The sequence below is a fragment of the Numida meleagris genome, chromosome 17 (assembly GCF_002078875.1).
Source record: "Numida meleagris isolate 19003 breed g44 Domestic line chromosome 17, NumMel1.0, whole genome shotgun sequence".
Lineage (NCBI taxonomy): Eukaryota > Metazoa > Chordata > Aves > Galliformes > Numididae > Numida > Numida meleagris.
In genome coordinates this window covers 1,579,604-1,589,011 of record NC_034425.1, presented here as the reverse complement: position 1 = coordinate 1,589,011, position 9,408 = coordinate 1,579,604, and the positions used below count along the sequence as shown (strand labels likewise).

General features: G+C 51.0%; 1 protein-coding gene across 2 annotated transcripts in view; it reads left to right on the top strand.

Annotated features, from left to right (window-relative positions):
* The window catches only part of STX8 (syntaxin 8), a 77,641-nt gene continuing 68,233 nt past the window's right edge, over nt 1–9,408 (top strand). The window contains exons 1-4 of one of the 2 annotated variants that reach the window (XM_021414427.1): nt 1–108; nt 254–353; nt 2,742–2,836; nt 4,682–4,792. In XM_021414427.1, the coding sequence (XP_021270102.1) occupies nt 92–108; nt 254–353; nt 2,742–2,836; nt 4,682–4,792 (323 nt within the window). In that variant the 5' untranslated portion in view covers nt 1–91. The other variant, XM_021414428.1, reaches the window with a different exon arrangement.

The following is a 9,408-nucleotide window of genomic DNA, read 5'->3' as shown; positions in this document are numbered from 1 at the left end:
GGGGATTGAACCTCGACGCGAGCCGTCGTCACGTGACGCGGAGGGGTAGCGGGCACTTCCGGGCGGTAGCCGGCACTTCCGGGCGGCGGCGATGGCTCCGGACCCCTGGTGAGGGCCGGCCGGGGCGGGGGTGGAGCTGGGGCCGGGTCGTGGGGGGGCTCGGGTTTCGGCTCCGAGTCCTGTTCGGTGCGGTTTCGGGCTGCCCCGGGCCGAGCCCCGCCGCGCTGACGCCGTGCCCCCTCCCGTCCCGCAGGCTCTCGCAGTACGACGCCGCCTGCCAGCTGGCCCAGGAGGTGGCCGAGCGGCTCCAGGAGCGCAGCCGGCACCGGCGCAACGGGGAGAGCTCGGCCAAGGTACGGCGCGGGGCCCGGCTCGCCCTGGGGGCCCTTCTTTATGGCGGAGCTGTAATGGGATGCGAGATCGCCGCATCCCCCCCGCCAGCCTCTTTGCTGCCAGCTGTTGTAATGAAGTCGCGTTTTTGAAGTGTTTTCTTTGAAGCTGTGTTGAGGAACGCTGTGTGGGCTTTGCGCAACGATCGGTGCTTCTGTTGAGGGACTCGAGTTTGGCATAAATTGAAGTTTGGGGAGTGATCGGAGAGGAGTGTTTTCTCCAGCTGCAGGACTGGAAGGGAGCAGTGCCTGACGGTGGCGATTGATCTCTGCTTTCAGAAGGAAGGCGCCATGTGTTTGAACTGCTCTATTGGAGCAGTAGGACGCTGGCAGCAGAGTGCCGCTTCATTGTGCTGTGTTTATAGGGGACAAAGTTCTTCGGTTGTGGTCTGTGATGTTCCAGGAAAAAATAGCACACGCAAGTTGTTTTGGTGCTGCTTGAAGCCCTTCTGGAACTGCAGCTCCTCCGGGTTACGTGTTGTGGAAACATTACGCAGTTCGCTGATTTCTTCACAGCGTCATTTCTTCCATGCCTGGTGTTTTCTGAGTGCGGTTTCACTTAATCCATTAGCAGTTAAAGGTGAATATTTGGCAGTGTTTGATTCAACTGCAAACAAGTGTCCCACAATGAGGAGTTGTTTTCACAACAGAAATGCACGTTGAGAAATCCACAGCTGAGCAGTGCTGCATTCCGTGGCACCTGAGTGCTTTAACAGCGTAGAACTCTGCGTACAGTATTTGCCTGGTAGGGAGAACGTGACCAAACTCTTATTTTCATGCTGTTTTGCCATTAGCAAGACTAAAAAAAAACTCTGTGGCTAATTGCTAAGTAAGCGTCAAGCATAAAATTTGAAGGGGGGGAAGAGAAACCTATAGGGAATGATTTCAAGGCAGTGCTTAGAATCTGTGAGCTCTGCTCTATTGAGCTGATCTTAAAACTTCCTTTATTTTTCTTTTTTTTTTTCCTTTAATGGAAGTGGAATCACTTGTGGCCAGAGTAGCAGCAGTCTGTGTGCTGGGTAACATTCTTGGACGCGTATACCTGTGTTACTTTGCTGTTCTGGTTAAGTGCAGCGTTCTCCAACAGGGTATGAGTGCAGGAAATGGAGATGTGCAACGAAAAGACGTTTCGTTACCGTACTGCAGAGCTAGAGGCTACGCTGCACACTGAATTTCCTGAAAGCCCCGTTGAGGCTTTGGGAATGCAGTGTTAGTGTCTGGCTGTGTTTGAGTGTGAGTTTCGCAGCTCTCTGGCTGCGCGCTCTCAAACTGCCCCACTGTGGCTGTGCTTTCCATCCCTGTGTTTGGAGGTGTTGGAGAGCGAGTCCCAGGGAGCCCAAGGCACTGAGCGTTCTGATGGAGTCCAGTGCTTTTCCTCGAGCTGCTCCGTTGCTCTGCTGATGCCTGTCTCTGTGGGCAAGCCTGCTCACTGGGACGTGCTGGCTGGCTGCTGCCTCTGTGCTTTCGACAACGAGAGTCAAGGCAGCTCCCCTCCTCTGCCCCCACAGCACTGCACAGTGCGGCTGGGATCGCTGACTGTTGTAACCCACCGCAGAACTGTTGTCTCGTCTTAATAAGGGTGACCCACGTGGCTAATTGCAGTTACATTGCTCTTTCCTAGCATATTCTAGGTGACTAGAATTAAAAGAAATAGCATTTAAGGAAGGAAAACACCAAGGACAATGCCGGTTTAATTTGGGAAGGAGTGGAGGAAAGAGGAGGAGAGTTCCCGCAAACCTCAGCTTGCTTGGAGCAGGGAAAAATGCAAACAGCTTAACTGCACTTCTAGTGAGAGCAGATGCAGCCGAGCCTTGGGCAGAGAGATGGGGCAGGTGTCATAGATGGTGCTGAGAGGTGGCACTGGGGGAAACTGAACGTCTGTGGGATCTTCAAAGTCTGGAAGAGCTCAGTGGTGGGAATGTCTGAACCTGTAGTCGGCCTCCCTCCCTTGTGGGAGCTGGGAAAGAGACCCAGTGGCAGCAGGAGCTGGCGCCTGTATTTGTGTTAGAGATCAGAGGAAAGGACTGGAAAATGAGCTGGAGAATATTAAAATGTGCTGAAATAGCTTGCCCATATAAAGGAATCTGTTTACAAAGACTTGAAAGAAAGCTCTCCGTATTAAACAGCATCGATGCATTAGAACAGTGTTTGTGAAACTAGTGCTATTTATCTCGTGTTATAAGCAGTCCAGAACGATTAACTGCATTGTTCCCTGGGGGCTCTGAGGCGGGCTGGTTGAGAATGTTTTTCCCACCAGTATAGCTGAAGCTAAATGCATTGTTACCTGCATGCAATAGCAATTAATGTTATGCAAATACAATTCAGACAAAGAATCTCTTTCTTTCCCCGCAGCTCAATGTGATTATCAGATCGTCACTGCAGAATCTCAAAGAGAAGATTGATCAGCTGAAGGACTCCCTGCTCCGGGCTGTGTCAACGCACCAGATGTATCTGCACGAACACCATCTCATCGCTCTTGCCATGTTGTAGGAGAGGGTGCAAAAACATGCTGTAATTGCAAGGAAGCTCTTTTTCCTTGTTCAATTTTGGGAAGGTTTTTTTCACTAGAATTTTGTCAGTGATGATGGGTAATACTTTTATTGCAGCTGTATTATGGAAGAATTGGGAGCCTGGGCACCTCTGGTGTAGTGGGCACCAGACTGGCTTTGTTGCTCTGAGGTGTCAGGCAGCTGCTGATGGCACGGCTCGCTTGTGAGCCACGTTCACTCACCTAGCAGAAAACCCACTCCTCCGTCATTTTCTCTTGGCTTTGGTGCTGGCTGTGGGACTTTCATCCTTGAGGGATGAAGCTGTGTTCAGGCTATGGGCAGGGAGGTGTCCTGACTTGCATTGGCAGAAGGAGCAAAGCATCTGCAGAACATTGTTGATATGCCTTAAAGTACATCTTATAAAACCCAGGCTGTAATAGGAGCACTGCCCTGTGGCCTGGCTTGGATTTGTTCTTGTTATGTGGTGAGGTGTAGGGACTTGGAAGCACATCCATCCCCCCAGAGATGTGTCTAGCGATTAAGTGAATGGATGTTTAATTTCAGGCTTACTGTAGAAGAAATCCTTTCAGAGCGTGAGGCCTCTGAATGCTGGGCTGATGGCCCTGGGTGAAACTTTAATGTCAAGGGAGTGCTTCAGAGCAAATGAAAACTACTGCGGTGGCAGAAATCAGTACAGCTATTGTATCATCTCTGCAGCAGTACTTGGAAGACAGTTAGCAGTCCTTTGGAATGTCTCTGAGATAAACAATAAGCAAGTATGTCACGTGTCAAACTGCAGAGCTTTGGGCATCTTCTGTTTCAGACACTGAACAAATTGTTTTCCTTCTGTCCCATGAACTGCAAATGGAATCAGCTGCTTGAAGAAAACTGTTGCTGCTTTGCTGATGACTTGGTGGAGAGCTGCTCACCTGGGTTGTGTGTAAGCCTCAGTTCCTGGCAAGTAAGCTGTGCTGTGCCCCATTGATCTCAGAGCTCGGTTCTGTTGGAGCCTGCCCAGGTTCTGTCACAGTGGGGCTCACCCTTCCCTGAGCCTGCCCCAGCACACTGCTGTGAGCTGTCAGCCTTAGAGCCTGTCTGCTGTGCAGCACTTCTGAGTAGTAACTGCCAGGGGAATGATGCTGGAGGTAGAATTCATAATGCCTATGCTGTAGCAATCAGAAGGACCAACGTGATGGAAAAAGTGTTACAAAGAGGGGGAGGGACCAGCACGATAGTAAGGTGTGACAGGGGAAGGGAAAGAGAGCACTCACCCAGATCAGAAGATTTAGGGTTTGCAGGGAAAGGCTCCCACCAAGGAGGGATCTCCAGAAAGAGATCCTTTCTCAGTGGCAGTCAGGCCTTAAATGAGGCCTAAGAGCCTCACCTAATTGCCTTCACCTGTGCTCCCAGGGCTGACTGGGTCTTTCCTCCAGGTGCTCAATCAGTGGTTCAGGCCGTGACTCAGCAGTTCCCATACACTGTGCTAACTTGGCAGTAAAAAGCCTCTCGGTTGTACTAATTACATTGAGATGACGACCAGAAGATCACTGCAGTCACTTTATGAATCTCTGTCTTTGAAATTAACATTGGAGAAGTGTTTTAAATGAAAGTGGGTGTCATTGAGGGACGTGGCCTATCCTTCTGTTGGGTATTACAGCCTTTTCTTGAGTTAAAGCAGTTGCTGTTGTTCTTTTCCTCATCAGGAGATCTGATTTATTTTAAGAACATACAGCAAGTTTTATTTGATACTCAGGTTTAAGATTTTCTCTGTTTTGAGGTGTGGTCCTTAACCAAGTCGATTAGCACCCAGCTGGAGGGAGACAGGAGGCAGAACCTGGTGGATGACCTTCTCACACGGCAGAAGCAACTTCAGGCGTCTTACAAGAACGAGGGCCCAGAGCCAGATGCGGTCAGGTATGATGCTGCTGCCTTCGTGGGGGTGTGACGTGTGCTTTGGGGATGTCTGAAGATGGTAATTGCGTCCACGGAATTAATTCCCCTCTACCTGTGTCCAAGTGCACTTTCATTTGCTTAGAAATCACGCGCTTTTTTTTTTTTTAATGACAATGTCATTAATCTTTTCCAGAGCTGGGGGAAGAAGGGAATGGAGAGTTGCTTGGAGGAGATGATAGCTGCCCATGATCTGGCAGAGCCCATCACAGAACTGGGCTGAGGGGTGCCACCAGCTGTGGGCTATGGTGAATTGTTGGAAGGAAAGCTATCAAGATGGGGCTTAAACTTCTGAATATCAAAGAACTTATCTTTGAGTTGGAGAGGCAGTCTGAGTTATTTTCATACCTTGTGTGAGCTTCTTCACAGCTGGGAAAAAATAATTATGGCCCATAGCTGTCATCTTCAATGTGTTCTTAGAAATAATGCATCCCTAGTCATCTCTGTCTGATTAGGAAGAAAGGGAGAGCTTGCCCTTGAAGAGTGAGATTCGGGCCTCTTGCCCAGGGTAAGCATTAGCATCCTGCAGCTCGGTGTAGGTGGGAGCCTTGCATGTGCTGTGTGCATTGCACACACGCTGTGTTAGGCACAGACTTGACATGTGTTTAGGTACAAAGAGCTGGCCATAAGGCATCTTTTAAGGCAGGTTGCAGGCCTGTAAACTCTTTTTGTGCCTCTTTTTGTCCTGTGTTTTCTGTGCCATCCCCACTGGTCAAGAGAAGGTGTACCCTGGGGTCAGCCTGCAGCTCTGTGCTCACTGGGCTGAGGGCTCTGCTGCCTTGGCTGTGTCCCTGCCTCCTCATTGGCACAAGCTGATTTTGCTTTGAGGCTCCTTCTTTCTCTGACGCATGTTTGATTTGCCAGCTGAATTAGTTGCTGATGGAAGGAGAGGAGAAAAGTGGCAGCAGTTAATAATCCTGGTTCCTTAGCTGGCAGCTGGGTTAGTGGCAGCCAAAGGCAGCTGTCGTTTCCTTCTTCCTCTGTGAGCTGCCGGGTGCTAGGTCTGCTACCTTGGCACAGTGTTAGGGCTCTGGTACGTCAGAACTGAAGTGGTGTGTGTCAGGGACAGCTTCAGGAGCATCCTGACTCACTGCTTCATGTGCTTGGATCTCTACTAGCCCCGAGCTAACATTCATGCAAAAAAAAAAAATAAATAAATGCCCTTCTATTAAAACAAAACAAAAAAAAGCTTGGCTTGCCGTTGTCCTGACACCATGTATGTGGCTGCTGCTGTGTGTGCTGCTGTTTGGGTGACATTCCAGCGCAGAGAGCTGCGCTTATCTCCCTAAGTTTTCCTTGGTGAATTCAGGAAATCTTCTGTCCTTCAGAGCGGTGCAGGACGGAGGCAGAGCTGCAGTCTGCATTTGCAGCACTTGCTGTATTTCCATCATCAGTTAAATTACTTGAGCGTAGCCTGTAAATGGCAAGGCCGTTTTTAAGCATTACTTTTTAAAAAGTCTATGTGCTTCTTAGGGAATTGTGCCTGAAACACAGCTCTTTGGGCCCATGCCCTTTGTTGCTTTTCAGCCCCGTGCTTTTGAAAAAAGCAGAGACACTGTGATGCTGCTCTAGGGTAAAAATTGGGGTGCCAAGGCGAGTGTCATGTCTGACTGTTACACTGCAAGGAAGAGCTCTCTTCTAGCCTGTTTGCACTTCAGAGCAGGCATAGGAGTTGCTCAGTTTCACTGATCTGTTTTTTTGTTTCTCCTGGGTGTTGCTGTAGAAAAGTGTGCTGGTGCAGGGTCAGTGACGCGGTGCAGGGCTTTCTGCTGGTGCCGGTCCTTGCTCACGGTGCTCGGCACAGCAGAGCACACGTTTCACGTCACGGTTTGTCAGCTTTGCGTAGCTGGCAGCACCCGCTCCGGGGGGTGGAACTGTAGGCTTCCATCTCATCTGCTCCTTGTTCCGTGGCCTTGACTTTCTCTGCAGCGCGGTGCCAAGCCGGCTGCTACGTCAGCTGTAGCTTTGACATCCGACGCTGAGTCAACCAGAGCCCCTAAAATAGCAGCGAGGCACCGCCGTGCTGGGACTGGTGATGCCAGGAAGCTGGTGCCTGCTCTGACCGGTCCGTGGGTGAGTGTGGCTGCCTGAAAACTGGCCTGGAGTGAGAGGAGCCCATCCGTGCTGTGGCAGAAGGCCAGGGCTGGGCCTAGGGCTGCCCTGCCATGGGGTACTGAGGCCGACAGGAGGAAAGTATCAAAGTCCCATGATAATTTCATGCTCCATTAGAAATGGTCAGGGAAACCAGTAGTTTCCAGCAGAAGATAACATCAGAGACAGCGCTTATTTTCTCATGTTGCAAGGCTTAAAGTTTAATAGTTCTCTTTCATGAAAAAGGGACAAAACTCTGCCAGCTCCTTGCTGGCTGGTGAACTCACACCCCTTCCACGCTCTCCCTTGCAGCTTTTGCTTTCCGTGGCACAGGCAGAGGTGCAGCCAGTGCCTGCTCCGACCTTTCTTACTTGGAACTGGCTGCGTGTAGGGTGTGCAGGAGAGATGGGCACCTTCCTTACCAACCTGCTGTTCCTGGGGCCACAAGACAGCACTGCTTGGTGGGGTTGAGCTGCTGTTTATAGCAGCGGGTTGCTCTGAAGCTGTTAGACTTGCGGAGCAACCTGCTGTGGGTTTAGTAGGTTGGAAAGGCCACTCTTCAGCATGTCTGGAGTCTCAAAGTCAGCTTTACCCACCGCATTAGAAAAATCAGCACACGTTGCTTGATTAATTTCTAGCAGTGACACTTTTCTCTGGTTTTGTATTGGTTTTCTGTATCTAATCCATCTCTGATGTGACAGCACACGTTTTCAGAAGTCTTTTTCTTTCCAGCAGTCATTCCTTTCATTAACCTTCTTGCACCACTGATCACATATTTATTGTCCCCACGGCCTGTAATTGTGAAGGTTTCGCTAGAATTAATCTTCGTTTATATTTGGTCACCATTCAGTGAGTTTTACATCCTTTGAAAACCGCCGTAAAGCTCATTCTGATTGTGAAGTACAGTGGCCTTAATGCTCTTGGTATTTATCCTAACTGACAACTTGGGCCGGAACACAGGGCAGGACGCTACATTACTTTGCTATAACACTAGTTTACCTTCCGGCGTTGTCGGCCTTAATTAAGATGCAACTGGAATTTTCCAGGGGAAAGATTATGCTGTTTACGTGACTCTGCCTGTGTATAGGGTTGCTTAAATGTTCTATAATTGGCAATTTCAGTATCTTCTCCCCTCCGTTTGCATTGGAAAGACATCTGTGCAGGTTGTTAAAAGAGAGACTTAAATGAAGCAGAACCCCCCCGATTTCATGCATTTGAAGGGGAGAAGTGGAAAAAGCGACAAGAAACATCCACTTCCTGGGCATCATGAAATCTGGAATTGAAAACACATCAAACTTCTGAGAGTCACTGGTTTGTGGGGACTAAGGAATCGGGAGCACTGCTCCTCCCGGCTCCCCCAGTAGTCAGCCTGTAGGAGGGGGCAGTTCACCACTGAATAAATACACAGGGTGTGCTTAAACAGCCTCTCTTGACTTCTTGCTCAGTTTTGCAGAAAACATGAAATAGTTCTGAGACAAAAAGCACCTTATGTGATTACTCCCAGAGGGATCTTTTAGAAGAGCCTGTATTATTTTTTTTCTAATGCGCGTTTGCATTTTTTCTATTTAAATACTCTTCTGTCAAATTTATGGTATCAAGGACAGGAATAAGAATTTTTTTTGTTTTGTTTTATTGTCTCGAAAACAGCAGATCGCAGTTGGCCTCCCAGCCCCAGAGCCGTGCTCAGCACCGCAGTGGGTGCCGGCCTAGCGCCGCCTCTTGGGGGACGGGGGCAAGTCCGGGTGCCAGCTGCTGGCCCTCCTCTTCGGGGGGCGCCGGGGCCCCCCAGGCGAGCGATCCGTGCCCTGGGTGGAGGGGCCCGCTGCCTCCGCCTGCCCCGGCTCCTCCTGCGGCTCCTCCGGGGACACGGGGGCAGGGGACTGAGGCTCGGGCCCCCCATGAGGGACGCCGGGGAGCTGCTCAGCGCCAGAGCCTGCAGGGCTGGCGGAGCGGCCCGGCCCGGAGGCAGGAGGCTCCTGCTGGGAGGTGGCAGGGCTGGGGGTGGCCGCGGGGCTGTCCTGCCCTCCTGCTTCACGAGCAGCCTGGCTGTCCTGCTGCCGCCGGAGCTCTGGGCCGTACAGGGCCGTAACGGTGGTGATGAGCCCTGTCACAAACTCCTCCGTGTCGTCTGCCAGATGTGCCTCCAGCGACAGGATTAGGGCATCCTCGTCGAGCCCATATGTGCACAGGAGGTGCATGACAGCGCTCCGTGCTGAAAGCACCTCCCACCACTCGTCACCAGTGATCCTCTCCAGCTCCTGCTGGAGCCACTGGAGCAGTGGTTCGAGGTCTCCTGGATTTCCACGGAAGAAATCTGCCCAGAGCTCAGGTCGGAAGCCCTGCTCAGGAGCCACGAGCTGCGGCTGTGCAGAGCCCTCCTCATCCTCCTGGTTGTCCTCAGAGTGCTCTGCGGGCTGTGGGATGGGGCACTCGAGGTAATCGTCCTCTGCCCACACCGAGTACCGGATGGTCTCAATGCTTTTCTTACA